Source organism: Rhopalosiphum padi, chromosome 4 (assembly GCF_020882245.1).
Source record: "Rhopalosiphum padi isolate XX-2018 chromosome 4, ASM2088224v1, whole genome shotgun sequence".
NCBI classification, from domain to species: Eukaryota; Metazoa; Arthropoda; class Insecta; order Hemiptera; family Aphididae; genus Rhopalosiphum; species Rhopalosiphum padi.
The window spans coordinates 8,962,526-8,979,313 of NC_083600.1; the positions used below are offsets into that span (position 1 = coordinate 8,962,526).

General features: G+C 26.4%; 4 protein-coding genes across 4 annotated transcripts; 3 read left to right on the top strand and 1 right to left on the bottom strand.

Moving 5' to 3' along the window:
• The first annotated feature begins 5,580 nt into the window (after window positions 1–5,580).
• Window positions 5,581–7,414, top strand: LOC132930268 (pinin). The gene has a single exon (XM_060996042.1). The coding sequence runs from the start codon at window positions 5,831–5,833 to the stop codon at window positions 6,908–6,910; it is 1,080 nt and encodes a 359-aa protein (XP_060852025.1). The 5' UTR covers window positions 5,581–5,830; the 3' UTR covers window positions 6,911–7,414.
• A 3,314-nt stretch (window positions 7,415–10,728) lies between these two features.
• On the top strand, window positions 10,729–11,835 carry LOC132930569 (V-type proton ATPase subunit F). Its single transcript, XM_060996504.1, has 5 exons — window positions 10,729–10,916; window positions 11,064–11,145; window positions 11,205–11,287; window positions 11,352–11,474; window positions 11,555–11,835. Exons 1-5 carry the CDS (start codon window positions 10,863–10,865, stop codon window positions 11,579–11,581), a joined length of 369 nt encoding a protein of 122 aa, XP_060852487.1. The 5' UTR covers window positions 10,729–10,862; the 3' UTR covers window positions 11,582–11,835.
• Window positions 11,836–13,676: 1,841 nt separating this feature from the next.
• LOC132928321 (uncharacterized) lies at window positions 13,677–14,602 on the top strand. The gene is made up of 3 exons (XM_060992903.1): window positions 13,677–13,906; window positions 13,977–14,205; window positions 14,290–14,602. Exons 1-3 carry the CDS (start codon window positions 13,706–13,708, stop codon window positions 14,526–14,528), a joined length of 669 nt encoding a protein of 222 aa, XP_060848886.1. The 5' UTR covers window positions 13,677–13,705; the 3' UTR covers window positions 14,529–14,602.
• Window positions 14,586–16,488, bottom strand: LOC132928323 (large ribosomal subunit protein eL33). The gene is made up of 4 exons (XM_060992906.1): window positions 16,329–16,488; window positions 15,896–16,171; window positions 15,134–15,292; window positions 14,586–14,677 (listed from the first exon to the last, which is right to left on the bottom strand). Exons 2-4 carry the CDS (start codon window positions 16,169–16,171, stop codon window positions 14,654–14,656), a joined length of 459 nt encoding a protein of 152 aa, XP_060848889.1. The 5' UTR covers window positions 16,329–16,488; the 3' UTR covers window positions 14,586–14,653.
• Between the last annotated feature and the right edge of the window lie 300 nt (window positions 16,489–16,788).

Here is a 16,788-nt window from a genome sequence, read left to right on the forward strand (position 1 = left end):
ACCTTAAAATAGAGAAGCCCTAATTGACTATAGGTACATGCGTCTATGGTAGTCATTGCAATATACTAGTGGTATACGGTTATTTACATTATACATACTACATATACCTACGTCAACAAGTCATGCATATAATATAATACGTATTTTGTAGTATAATATCCTACCTTTAAAATATCTAGTTCAGTATAGCCCGCATGCATATTTATAGTTGAAAATTTAATAGATCTCTTGCAAATTTATTTATGATAATAATATATAGCTACATTAAAAGTATTAAATACGCCTAGGTATATTTTAATATGTTTATCAACTATATAATGTGTATTTACCATAAATTAGTAACTCCAAAATTACTATATAATATGATCCGTTTAAATACAAAGTTATTGAAAACAATGAAAATTATAAATCGGATTTTGAATGTGACTGAAATGTTAACATCGCGTAAAATATATTAGGTATACATTAAATATTACATTTTTTGTACTTCTTATAAAATACTTCTATTACAAAATGTAAAAAAAAAAATATATTATACAGGTAATAATTAACAATGTGTAGGCAATTAATTTAACAGTAAACACAATATGTCAATATATTATATCAAAAAGTATAAATAGGTATGGCTTGTTTTGGTCAATTTTATCGTATAGAAATATAGACAATAAACGTTTAAATTTTTCTACTTTTTTAAGTTGTTTCCATAAATATTAATAAAATGTTTAAACTCCGTTAAAAATTATATACTACTAAATACTAAATACAATAATAAGGCCCCACATAAGTTGTTCGTAAGCTGGAATTAAAAAAGAGTTTATTTAAAATATACATTAATTTTGTATAAACGTTTGTAGTTAGAATTTCGACAAACTAGTTGTAGATAACTACTTATAAAGGAATTGAATTATCATAATTCAATTATGAATTTGTAACTTTGTAAGTCTTAGAGATTTATAAGAGATAAGACTATAAATGTGAATAAGTAATCGAATTAATGAAAAATATAACTTTAAAGAATTTTTATCTTGAGAGTCCTTATTGTATTTTGTAATTTGCATGTACATTCTAATAAATCTGATTAGTGTAGACTGTAAGTACAAATAACTACAAAACTGTATTGGTCATTATTATAACTTGTTTAAAAAATATTAATTGCATTGTGCTGTCATCAGAATGGATTAAAAAATTGATTTTATTATTTAAGTGTAATTAAAGGAAATATTGAAATAATAATAATGTAATTGAAATACTTGTGTATCAAACTTATAAACCTAATAATTTACTTGTTAAATATTATTCATAAAAAGTTTAACGGTGAACGCTTTTAAGCTTTAATATATATATAAGGTATGGACTATGATGAGTTATATATATATATATATATATATTAGTACTTATAGTATAATGGTATAAAAATAAGGTTTCATTTGGTAATAAAATATTATGTAGACAAGTATTAAGTAGACAATCGTGTAGTCTGTAGGACTGTAGATAAAATGATATAAACCTATTACATTTACAGGTAGAGTAGGTAGACCATAAACACAAATATACTAACATCTAACATTTAAATTATTGTTTGTATATCATACATTCATACAATATTGGATATGATATTACAAACTCGAGAAGAAGAGTTTGATGATTCTTCGAAATTTTGTCTAGATAGATCAATTTCATTATGTGTTGTAATGTTGTGTATATATATATATTATATTATATATATATGTAACACTAGAGCTATAATAATATATACTTGTATATTTCACTAAACAGTCATGTTTAATAAATATTTCATATTATGTTTATATATTAAGTTTTTGAACGTCAATTCTTATTTCTTCCATGTTTATTACTAAATATTTATGTTAAGAAATAAAAATCGATATAATTATTGAAGTTAGAAATAGTGTTATACTATTACATATCGATTTATAACATTTAAATGTAATTAAAAATAGTTATATTTATAGGTACACAATAAAATTTATTTAACTTGATGATAATTTATTAATTATAGCCAAATAATTTAATAATTTTTTATTGTATTTTTTAAATTAATTTAAAACTAAATATGATCTTAAACTAAAAATCTATATTAACTAATAATATATTTATATATAAAACATTTATACCTACATGGCCTAGCAATATTTTAGTGAACATAATATCTTAGCATACAAACGAATACTTTGGTATCTACTGTAATTAAAAAAAACAAAAAATATTCGTACTGTATATACTATTTGAATGGGATTTTTTTAAAAGTCGATATCAAAGATTAAAAGAAAATAAGAAATGCCTAGAAATACAATCCAAAAAATATTACCTATATCAATCGCTGAAACTGAACCACAACACCAGAAAATACCAATTTGTGTTAAACAGAATAAGAATTGAACATACTTGCATAATTGTAAATATAGTTAATAAAACGTAATAATTAGTGTTGTTAAAGCTATTTTGATTCCAAAATAAAAATATATATTAATTGTTGATGTTTTGATAGAAACAGTAAACACTTTTTGATATATATATATATATACATATATATATTGTAGTTTAAATTAACGTTTTATATTACTAACTGTAAAACCCGACTATACTCGAAAAAAATGAACAAACATAAAATACAGTGCTATATCAATGTGTTTAGGTTTCGGTGTACTTCTGTTCACAGCCCACAGGCAAATCGTCATTGAAATATTTCGCTTTGGCCTCATAATAATTTGATTGCATGTAGGCTATAGGAATATTTAATATATAGCTTATGGTAGATTTTAGAATATAGTTCAAACTACATACTCTTTAAACTTTCCTGATATCTTTAAGAAATTAAGAATGAACAGTGAGTCGTCTAGTCTATACAATTTTTTTTTTATAATTTTTATTTCTATACAACTAATAGTACCTAATTAATAATCTGCTAATATTAGCAACAATAGTAAGTAACAACCCTATAAAAAACAAAAACTTATTCAATTTTTGTGAGCTAAACCGAAATTCATTTGTAAGATATCTTATATATTTCTGAATTTCTGATTATTTTAATATATAACGAACGAATTTCGAAAGAATAGATAATTATTAATTAGTTACAACTATTTAAAGTTTTTATGGCGGAATGGAGTGGCACAAAAGCACACCTCCTAAAATATTGGTCCACACATACCTAGATATACATTCGAAACTTTAAATATCTATTGGCTATTGATAAATTATCAGTGATAACTAATACTTGGACTTTATAGCAATAAAAAATAACTATAAAATAATAGTCTATAATAATATAATATAAACATTATTTAAATATGTCTTATTAATTATAATGTATAATATAGGTAGGTATATGTCTATAGTATCCATATTTTTTTCGTCTAAAACTTATTACCAAGATATATGTATGCTTATTGAATACAATTTTTAATACACACGTATATATATATCATAATATAATATATAGGTAACATATAAATAAATGATAATAAATCTCACATGTTTTTTATTACTACTACATACCTATTACTAGTATTTAAATTTAATGACTAATTTAAGAATCTCTCACCTTCACCACTTCACCACAAGCTCTGCTTATAGGAGGTAAGCAAACAAACTTATTTCATGTATTATTGTTTAATGAAACTTTTATTTATTCATATGTCATTTGTTTGCAAATATATATATATTATTATTATTTATTATTAACATATTAAAATATATAAACACCGCGTAGTACGTAGTTATTTTAAATTTTTAATCCATAAACCCAACAGACCATCACCACAAGATATAAGGCCTCGCATAGACCTAGTATTATAAGTCTTCTCCCACCTTTTCTAAAATATTCGAAAAATTTCTTTTAAAAAGGCTCTGTCCTTTAGCTTTGCAAACAACATAATATCATATACCCAATTTGGATTTAAATTTTAAACCAAAATACTCCACCATAGATCAATTACATAGGAGTATAGGACAGTCGACACTATATATTTAGCTTTTTGAAAGAAAAAAAATTCTGTACAGCAGTATTTCTAGACATTTCCCAAGCCTTTGATTAGGTTTAGCATTGTACAAACTTAAAAAGTTCCTACCCGCCTTCTACTTTTTCTTTATTAAATCCTATCAAACAAACCTCTATTTTACGCTTTTACCGTCCGTCTAAATATTATATCTACTCAACACAATTAAAGTAGGAATCCCCAGTCCCTCAAGGAAGCGATATATCACTAAGCTATTTTATACATCCCTAGGCAATATATAGGCACATATATTCTGACGACATACTAATAACCGCCTCTCACAAAAACCACGTCACAGCTGGTGATAAACCAATTTTTAGACCAGAATAAAACTACCATTTGACCACCCATGTGCACACAGCTATTTTAATCTACTTTTTTTTTAATAGTATATAAATATATTATCATTAAAAATTTCTGATCGCACTAAATTCATTGCCCGGTACGTATACCTACTCACCTACCCATTTAAGTCTTTACAGTCAATTGCCTGAAAAAACCTACTTTGGCATGCTACTGGCTGGTGATATGATTCAAAACTATGATTAGTCTGTGAGCGAACATATTGTGGAAAATCAAAATAAATGAATTTAAATCTATTTAAGTAAACTTACTTTTCACTAAGAAATATCAACTCGCCACCTGTTACATCATATGTATAATTCTAACGGTAAACAAAATTAAATGCCTTGGTGGCTTGGTATAATGCTAAATAAACACTTAATCTAAAGCCAACATATTATAACATTTAAGCGTAAAAAGGTAACTCTAGACTCCACCTCTTATAAAATCGCTATAGAAATCTAAACTCACCTTATCCAATCAATTTACCAGTCAGCAATGGAGTTCTGTTAAACAATCTAATACTAAGACGCTTCAAACGTATCAATCAATCTGCTTACCACTAATAACGTCCTCTTCTTGGTATTTCATGAATAAAAGTCTCCATAAAGACCTAAAAATGCCTACCCTTCATTTATTATGTGGTTATAATATTTCTTCACTTACTCCACACTATTATATTCTTCTAAATGATATTATTTTCACATCATCAGTTTGTTAACTTATAGTTATAATATATAAAATGTAATATATATTTTACTATTAAAAATATTCGACAAAAACGAGACGCAGATCCAAAAGTCGGGATAATTCCCACTAATTTGGAAAATCTGATTACACCCTAAAAATTTCGAAAATGATAGAAGCACAAACAGTGAGTAAAATCATTAGATTAATAAGAAAGGTTTGTAAGTATATAGGCAGTCACGCAAAGATAGTAGCTAACCCTCTGGGTTGTAATGTATACCTAATTTTCTTTTATATCGTAATGATTTGTCTCTAAGGGATTAATTTTTAAAAACACCATTACACTGAAAGCCTAACAATAATACTATTTAACATAAAGTAACGTAATAAATAATAATATAAAAATAATTTAAAAAAACGCGGAACATTTTGTATATTATACCCCTCATTCGAGAATCGTGTCATGTTTGTATAACAACAATAGATAAACACACGCTTTGACAAACATGATAACAGGCGAGCAACTATTCAAAGAGTTTCATTAGTTTGTTTTCAATGTTTTCATTTTGACTTGGTTAAGTAATATAATATTTTCGGCATATTTTAAGTATAAGTATTTATCAAGAAATTATTAATTTTTATTGAAATATATTTAAATTGAGTGCCATGCTGATTGATTTCTAAAAAGTAACAGGTATATAGTATTTATTATAATCATATTTGCATTTCACAAAAAGGCAATCCTATTTACTTGTTTTGTGAAATATATTGCTAATATTATCATGACTACTCTACTGGATCGTTTGCAAGAACATTTAGTAAAGAAACGACAAGGGTTGAATGATGTACATGAAACACTAAAAAAAATTACTGGTCGTGATACATTTGACGATCATTTAAACCACGGTAAATTTAACAAACGACCACAGGTAGGTGGAGACCAAAAACCACAATTCAGAGAGTCAATAAAGAAAGATGTTAAGCGATTACGAGATAACAATAAGCTTTCCTTTAGAAATGATAATCAGAATCGTAAGGTCTTTGTTAACCCTAATGAAACATCAAAAATTTTTAAAAATGGAAATAATTCGGGTAGAATATCAGCTAAGGATCGTTTAGGGACAATTGTTGCAGATGAACACGAAAAACCAATAAAGGAAGAATTTGAAGATGACGAAGATATGGATGATGATTCTACACCCAAAAAGACTCTTCAATCGCAAGTCATGTTGTCCTCTAAAATTATGAAATCTCGTACTGAAGTATTGGCTGCTCAACAAGGTGATCAAGTGACTAAAGAACGAAATCGACGTATGTTTGGATCATTATTAGGTACTTTACAAAAGTTTAAAAAAGAAGAAACTCAGTTAAAAGATAAAGAAGAGAAAAAAGCTAAAATTGAAAGAAGATTAGAAGAAGAAGCATTGAAAGAGAAAGAATCATTAGTTCTTAGGAAACGAGAATTATTTATGCAAAGAAAACAGCAGCAGAGAGATATAAAAAATATAGAGATTAAAATGGGATTGGTAAGAAATTTTGAAATATTTGAGCGCCAAATAAATTGCACAATGAATTTTATTAAAACTGAATTTGATCCTTCGGTGTTTTATTTGCCTAAAATACATAACGAAAAGACTGAAAAAAAATTAAGTAAGACGCGCTCATATTTGAGTAATATATTAGGAAAGAAAAGGAATATGGTTGAAAGTCAAATTGAGAAGTTATTACAACCTGATGATGAACAAATGGAGTTTGATGACAGAGTGGAAGATGGAGAAGTAAGAGTAGCTGACGAAGAAGAAGATGCGGATGTAGATGTTTATGAAAGGCATCAAGATAATGGAACTTTTAACTATGATTAAAAGTAATTTTTAATAACAAGTACAATGAACTCAATATTTTGTATATTTTATTGTAAATATTGTTTTTGCACCTTCGACTTTGTTTTAAATAATTAATACAATCTTGAGTTGAGCTCATTTATTTGTAGACTAAAACTTTTTTAAATACATTTATTTATTTTGGTATTTGAATATTTTATAAAAATATGGAAATTACATGCCATTTTAGTTTCTTGTGTTTAAAATTAATATTATGTAATTTATCATAAGTGTTAGTTAGTCATCCATTGAGTTTGTCTTAATATGTATACCTTAATTTAAAGGTCATAATTTCTGTATTAAATTAATTTTATTTATAATATTAAATTAAATCGTTACTTCTGCGACCTTTTAACTAAATGTTATTATTTTAGGTTTATTCTTAAAACTAGATTTACATGCTTATTGTTCAAACTGGTCATATAACAAAAACATTTTGATTTTTAAACAATAAAAAAGAAATTATCTAAATGTTACTACAACAAATGTTATTAAAATGCATTATTTATACATTTAAAAACAAATGTAAAATATTCATATTTGTTCTTTATTAATCATGTTATACTGAAATAATAACTACCTACTATTTAGATACAAATAATAAACATATATTAATCATATCAAATCAGAAGAGTGAATTTGGTATTACAGGATATCACCTATTGCCCTAGTTTTATCCTAGAAAATAACTTAATGAGTGATTTGTTTTTAATTTCCATCAACCAATACCATTTAAAATTAAATTTGATATATAAAAATCTTTTTTTTTGTTTCACGATTTAAGAAAAGAAAATACAATATTTTATTATTGAAGGTCTTTCAAAAGAAATAGTACCAATATTTTATTGGTTGTTGGAGGTTTTGTTAAGGTATTGGAAAGGACTTCACCCTCTTTACATAGGAGCATAATATTTAAGGTGGGATGTGGGGGTCAGATTTACCCATAGGACTTTTATAAAATAGTGTCCCTAGCATAAGAATGTTACAAGAAAATATATAAAAATATTGCTAAAATTGTACATTTTTATTATGTCGCATCCAAAAGACGGTACTGTTAAACTAATGACTAATTAGTAATCATATAGTATTATACTTATTTCATATAAATATATAATACATATATATATATATATATTATATTTTAAGAATAATATTAATTTTGAATTTAGGTTTAGGTAGTATAACAGTTTGTTATCTTGTAATTGTGAAGTAGTAAAGGTGGAAGGTAAGGTGAGATATTAAAATGTTAAGAGATTATGTGCTTTAAATAATGAGAATATATCATAAAACATTTTATGTATTTTTAACAGGTGTATAATTTAATTTTAACTTTATAAAATATTTTTTGAAAAATGTATCAAAAATAAAAACTTGGTTGTTTTATAAATAATTTATTTATATGTAAATAATAAAATGCCGAAAACAGTTTTAATAATGACTAATTATTGTTAAAAGATTACAAAACTCTTTAAAACTATATTGTAAACCTTATTTAAAAGTATCAAATATTAATAAATAATAAGTAATAGTTAAAACAATAATCATGTGTATATACAAAATTCATATTTTATTATAATTTAAAAATTATAGGTTTAAGTAAATAATTTGTTTTACTAGACTAGTACAATATGATTTTATATTCTATGTCCTACAAAATGTGTTTATTTAATTGCAAGGTCTTATTATTTAATATCAAGGTGTTAAGTTTACCATTATTTTCAACCAGTTAATTTAAAAGTTATTCTATAGAAAGTTAATCAAGTTATGAAATGTTTCAAATAAAAATAAATTTAAATAAATAAATTAAGTTACACATATTAGTTGAAAATTTACTAAGTTAAGCTTAAAGTTACTTATCCTAAATAACCCAACCTCATATTTTGTACAAACTGGAAAACAATTTAAATTTGGTGTACACTTAAAAATTAGTACAAGGAAGCTTACTAAAAAAATAATCAACTAATAAATGTTTTTTACATTAGAAAAATTGTGAACAAAAATATAATTAATAAATTACAAGAACCATTTATTATATTTTAATAATACAGTTTTTTTTAAGTGATCATTAGCCGTTATTTATATAGATCCTCTTAGCAGTTAATCACCAGCACTTTATAGTAACTATTGTGATATTGTATTTTATAAAAAAATTGTATAGGTATGATAGCTTCAAAATATTTAATACATAATATTATGTTTATAGTTTTCCACGAAAAACTTTTTAAAATCAACTTTAATTGTAGCCAAGTAAGTTAAATTAAAATAATTTGTAGCTATAAGTCACTTAGTTACAAATATAGATTTATTAATTAGTAAAATTAAAAGTACATAATTGAACTTTTAACTATGGCTACTATCCAGCCTATACTTTGGAATATTTAAATGTTGGTTTTTTGGTGTAGTTATGAATGTTGAATATGTCACTAATCATGATTAGTTTGCTTTAAATAATTGTAAGCCATTAAATCAACCAATTTAATCAAATTATTCAAATATGTGTGTATCATTCGGTACTTAGTCAAAAATCAATAATTGCATCACAGAATAGATCTCATTCATAGATCATATAATTGGGGTCTTGGGGATGAATTCTTTTCATTATCAAGTCGTTAAGTGATAGTAACGAGGTAATTGTAAAATAATATATATATTTTTTTCTTACTAAATATAGGTAGGTAGGTAATGATTTTTTATAGTCACTTATGTTACGAGTCGCATCAGTATCAGTCATAACAGTATATCACTCGTTGCCGCGTTGGAATAATGTTGCTATTATCGGAATGCCGAATGGGGTTAATAACAGAAATAACTGAACATTTATAAATTAAATTTGTACGCTCAGTTAATTATGTACTTACAACATAGTAGTCTCAGAAACATACAGATTTTTAAAAAGGAACGCATTTTCATTCCATTAATTTTTTATTATACGATTTAAGCGATTGTCAATGGTGTTTTTTTTGTGGACAATTTTTTAACCAGAAATAATCGGCTAACTTTTATGTTCAATACCTTTATTGATAATTAGTTAATTGAACTCAGATTCAACGTTGAAGGTATCAGCTTTTGAAATTGTCTTACTTACAAAAATCAATAAACAGAAAGTGGCTGAAACAGGAGTTAAATAGGTAAAATAAGTTATGGCCTATACCACGGATAAAAATAACGTGGCCCATACCTAGCTTATCATCAAATTATCATAATAATCCATAAAAAGTTAGTCCATATGCCATAGCAATGATAAAACAATCTACTTTTTTTTAAATTTAATTAATTTCCTATCCTAAAAAATGGAATTGAAGAATTTCGTGGCAATTTATTAGTGAATAGTGATTGACGAAATGATACCAAATTACCAACATTAAATAATATTATATTTTAGAAAATATTATTATTAAAAAAATGTTTTTTTTTCATTATTTGAGGAACGAACATTTTTGTTCAAGTTCCTCAAAACTAGGAACTCTTTCCCGTTCCTCGTTCCAAGCCTCGACACTATAAAATACGTGTTTCAGTCCTTCCTAAAATCCTAACACTGAGTACAGAATAGTATAGAATATATGAAGTAGCCAAATAGGTTATAAGTTATAACTAATAATGCAAATATCAGTAAATGATACATTTACAATATTTCATATTTGTTTCATGGTTTTGACTCTTGGTGATAGGCAGATATATCTAAACTTTATGTTGTTGGGCGCGCCGGCGTGAGTTGTTATCAATTATTGAGGATAAAAGATAAAATCATATGTTTGATTGATATTATCAGTAGATCAGTAGAAAATGAATAAAATATGATAAGGGCGTTCTCACTTTCACGCTCGAGTGTGAACTGTGAAGTTACTATAATACTCTTTAAATTAGGAAAATTATATGTAAACGATATCAAGTTCAGAATTTTATTGTACCGAAATTAATAACCATATTATTAAAAATGGCCATGCACTCAGCAGTTAAGGGTAAATTATTGGCTGTGATCGGAGATGAAGTAAGTATGGTTACAAAAGTAATTGCTGTATACACGATAAACGTATAGGAGACCCGCCCTTTTCGATTGATGAATGATTATTTTTTTTACGATTTTATGCTGTAAATAATGTCTTGTGCACTTATTTATGTTTTATTTTCGTTCTAGGACACATGTGTTGGTTTTTTGTTGGGCGGTATCGGTGAAATAAACAAACACAGGCACTCAAATTTTATGGTTGTTGATAAAAGTAATATTTGTATTGAAACGCATTGAAACCAGTTTTAATGTGTTTTTGTTGTCATTTAGATACAGCAATAATTGATATTGAAGAATGTTTCAAAGGGTTTGTTAAACGGGATGACATTGACATAATACTCATCAACCAAAATGTAAGCATTAGTAGTGATGTCTTCACATTTGATATGAAAAGTATTTTGTTTTAACTATTAACAGGTTGCTGAAATGATTCGTCATGTAATTGAAGGACACACACAACCGATCCCAGCCGTTCTTGAAATTCCTTCTAAGGACCACCCTTATGACGCTAGTAAAGATTCAATTTTGCGTCGTGCCAAAGTGAGTACTATATCACGTCCGATGTTTTGCAATTTTATATTTTATATTGGATGTATAATTATTGTTTTGTTTGATTTTAGGGAATGTTTAATCCAGAGGATGTATGATAAATTTATATACCAAATTATTTTATCATTTGTTTTTATTGTTAGATAGGTCACTTTTATTTTAACATTCCATTTCAAATTATTTATTATATATTCATATATCCAGTAATATGTTGATTAAAAATATATTGTTTAATAAGACAACAATAGTTCACATTAAAATAAGTAAACTGAAGTGTCCTACATTATATGTATGTTTCATATTTTACAATGCAATTATAAAATAAAAATGTTATTGTATTAAAAAAAATTAAGATGTGGAAAATTACAGCTTATTCATAAAAATTGTAAATACCAAATTATCCAGATGATTTAACATGTTTTTCCTTAAAATCCTTTCACTAAGAAAAAAATTGTTAATAATAAAAAAAAAAGTCAATAAGTATAATGCCAATGCATTTATATTGTATACAAAATAAATAAAAATCAAAATTTTGGATGATATATTATAATATATTTTAGTATTAATGCATTATCATTAATCACTGTACTCTATTGAGTTCAGTGCCATTAATGGAATTACCTTTCATCAAGACCAATGATCGGCAACCGACAGCCAGCGCTAAGATTGTATACGACACAATTTTAAAATTGTTGTCAATGAATGACAACATTGGTCTGAGAGTCCAAAATGGTTACCGACTACTGATCTAGATATTAGAACAGTCTAGAGATCAACATTTTTATTAAAATAATAATGTTGAAAGTAGGTATAATAAATTTATTCTATGGTAAAATTAGTTATGTAATTTTTATTTTTCACTTAACACATGTATAGAACTTAACTTGGTAACCTACGTATATTTCTCGATAATACGTTTTTTTGATATGATATGTAGCTATTAGAGTTTTTATTTTAATTTAGTATTTTGTCAGTTCAATTAAAGTTTTTCTGAAAACATATTTATTATATTATTAGTATTTAATTATAATATATATTATTACCATATTATATTAACTTATATAACTCAAAATGTATTAAATTATATCTATAAATATCGTATAACAGTACCTATATAATAGTATAATAAAAATAAGTTTTAAGTTTCCAGAAATCGTATTTTAAAATTATAACAAAATAATGAATATCCTTATAAGTTGCTTATTATTTAAATAATGTCCAATAACTTAAAATGTCTAAAAAATAATTGTCCATAATTTCTTTTAGATATTATGGTTTCAGTATGAATTACTCATGAGAAATTTTGTAATACATTTTTAAGAATTTTGACTTGGTAAGTTATTTTTTAACATTTATAAAAAAAAAAAACCAAAAAACAATTGAAAAATTGTTATGTTTAAACACGGATAATAGAATAGTAAAAATTTTATTATTTAATGATAATGTAAATATTAGGTGAAAAATTGATTTTGTGTAAAAATTCCCGTTTGTCCATAATTTTTTATCTTTTCAGATTACAAAATAAAGTACTGTGCATTTTGATCTCTCTAAAGTACTTAGGTTAAGTTATATAAAATATTTTTATGTATCTATGTTAAAAATCATAAGTAAACAACAAAAAACAAGTAGGTACCAGATTGAAAGAATTACATATTTTATATTTACAAAAAAAAATCATAAGGTTTTTTTAGAAATTTAATTTTAAGTTTTGAGCATTCAGATTTTCAAGTTTTTATGAGTGACATGGCCATATGGGTTTTGGGTTATATTTGAAGCAAATCCTTGGCAATAACCACCTTTGAATAGTTTAAACTAGGTGTTTTAAAATATAAATATATATGAATTTTGTCTATCAAAATTAACCAAGATTTTCATGTATAAACTTTATTTTTATATTATTGTATGTTTAAACCGCTAACCTTGGAAAAATACTTGTTAAAAGGGAAGGATCCACTAAGACACTAATGGTATTGATTTATTAAGATATTAAGACTGACTAATGTAATAAATAAAATTTTTTTTCAATTTAAAAGCAAAATCACAAAAGGAATTATTAAAATATATAATAATTTACAGTATTTGATTGTCATTTCATTTTATCAGTGTCTGTGGTATGACAGGAAGTATAAATTTTTGATAATTCTTTAAAAATAAAATGATATAATTTAACCTACTTAAAGGCTAAATTTAATCTCGTTAAGTTCAAACTACCTACACAATGAATGGCTACTAACTCACCAGATACTGTATTGCGGTTTAAGCATTCGCATCTATACTCTCAAAGCAAAATGGGCCCTCTGCATTTGGTTACATTACAATTGATTATCTATGCATATTCAGCATATGGTGGACCTATAAACGATGATCAAGAACTAAAACCATGTCCAAAAATCAAACCTTTCAAAAAAGTCAACATTGATCAGGTAAAAAAAACTTGTTTATCTAAAATAACATAATTTTACAACAAAATAATTGGTAAAATTAATTTTATAGTTATTGGGAAAATGGTTTTTGGCTATAATGGTGATAGAATCAGAACATGAAGAATTTGTTGAAGATGGTGTTTGTATACATGGTGAACTTTTGCGATATAATAAAACCACACTGAGACAAGTATGGAACATCGATAATCCATTATTAATTGGTGATCACAGTGCTGTAATTGAATTGCCAACAATAGAAAATGAAGTAGGAATTTGGTCAATACAAAGTCCATTAGGAGGTGCACTATATTAACACTTGTTACAATATTTTCTAACAATGTTATTCATTATTATTGATGTCCATAAATAATGATTTTGTACAGGAGATATAACAGCAACAATAATTGATGCAGATCCTGACACACATTTGATTTTGGCGTTTTGTGGTAAAAAAGGATCAGACTTATTACACATGTGGACTGTAGTTGTAACACGTCAAAATGGAATTTCAGCACCAGAATCTTTAAGGTTATCAGCCATTTTGGTCAAACATGGTTATAATCCAATGGCAAGTAAAATTATAAGTTGGAAAAATTGTCCGATTTATACCATGATACCTTGAAGTATTAAGTTATTTTGTATATTATAAACCAATAGAAAAATAAATAAAAATACAGAATTATACAATTTTTTTAATTTTTTTTTATTTTTTTTTAAACTGAAAATTGTCAATTGTATTACAATAGCTTATATACGAGAAGGATACAACATCTGAAACAAAAAATAAAATAAACAGTTGTTAGAATATGGAATTATAATACGTGTATCATTAAATTAGATGGGTGAAACTTAATTTATTTTAATTAAACTCAATTTAACGATATAATAAATTATAAACTATATTTGTAGTAGTGTTCATAACAAAAATGAAATTTAAATCAGTCTGCTGTTATAGTTTAAGCAGTCGCTTACATTTACAAGATCAACAAACAATTTGTATTGTTTAGTATTTGGTTTAAATCTAATATGGGGATGTATAACTTAGTATATCACTGCTTAAAAAATTGAGTTTGTTATTCCTGCTTTAACATGAATTATAATTTGTTCAAGAGAACTCAATACCCAACCATGCTTAGAATCATTTGATTTAAATAATATACCAGTTATAATTTTAGCTAAATTATCTTGAGAAAATTTTGAGATATGATTATTATAAAAAAAGCTTACAATCCTGACACGATGACCCATCGCTTTAGCGGGAAGGTTGGTCTTAAATTTTGCTCGTACAGATCCAGTGGCACCATGGGGACGGGTTACTTTACCCCAAATAGCACGGACCTTAGACTTCTTCTTTGGGCGTCCAGGAACTGACACTAATCGCTTAGCCTAAAAACAGATATTAAAATTCTATTATTTTAAGCAGCTAATTTCTAATTTACATAATTAAAAAATAATAAAACAATTTATCATAAAAATTACCAACAATTATTAGAAATAGTCAATAGGTACAATTAAAATCTTTTCGTAACATTTAGTTAAAAGACGTTATAAATTTGAGATAAGTTATGTTGGCATAAAGCTAAAATTAATTTAAATCATGTAATACTATCATTAAGAACTTATATATCTAGTAAATTAAATTAACAAATTGACAAGACATTACTGCTATTAATATGAAATTGTTACGTAGGGTAGTGTTACTGCAATAGCAGAATAGGTATCATATGATAGAGTCAACTACTACATTGCATTGCTTTAGATATTGAAGCATTGACATATTTCAAGGTAAACTCTACAAATTAATAATAAGTACATGTTCTATTTCAGTAATAAAAAAGTGCATGATTATAAGTGGTTTTGGAAATTTAAAAAAAAATGTTAAGTATGTCAATGTGTTAAATAAATGTAAAATGGTGTTTTTAAGGGTACTAAGGATCCTAGATAGAAACCACCAAGACTTGTATACTGTTATAATGAAATTATACATACCCTGTAGACATAGGCGACACGTTTTCCAACGTAAAACCAAGAGTCAGCTTTGGAATCACATCCGTCTACTTTGAGTAGAGCGGTGTTTTCGTGTTGATTGCGGAGTCCTCGTCGGAAACCTGTGAACACTGCTCGGGAGTACAAACGTCCGTAAGGCCTCTTCTGACGCCTTTTTTGTTTGACTACTTTCTTTTCTTTGTCGGCAGATTCGACGACTTTTTCAGTTTTGACCTTTGCGGCCGATTTACTGGCTTTTTTAGCTGACGCCTCCGGCATCTACAACAGGTGAAACAATACACGGTTTTGAAATTTTATCCAATTCGATCCTTTGATTTGGTAAAAGATTCGCGATTAATCTAATAATAATGGCCACAGCCAAGGGTACTGAGTTGTATTTAAAAACTAAATATGAATTCTAAACGAAAATACATACCTTTAAAGAGCGTTGAAACGTTGATGAAAATGTATTAGTTCGACGAAAACGGCGAACAGTAGAAACAGGAAAGAGGAATTATCGCACAGTAAACAAACGTACTATAACCTGAAAACGACTCGTGTGTCAGTAGGTGGTGGGGATGAAAAACCGTATGTATGTAATCGTCATGGAGGAATGTAACACAAAGTGATAAGCGCCTTCCACCCGAAGGTGTTTAAATATTCGCGGGTCTGTCTGTCCAAATCCAAAACGTACATTATTTTATAACACTGCCACCAGGGGCGTATTTAGGCACAGGCCCTATAGGCCCGGGCCTAGAGCGGCAACATTTGGAGGGCGGCAAATTTTAACGATATTTTTTTACAAAATTACAATAAGTATTTTTCATTTGATGAAATCAAACTTATAACTAATTTTTTGTTCGCACATAATTAAACATCTATCTACATGTACCTAC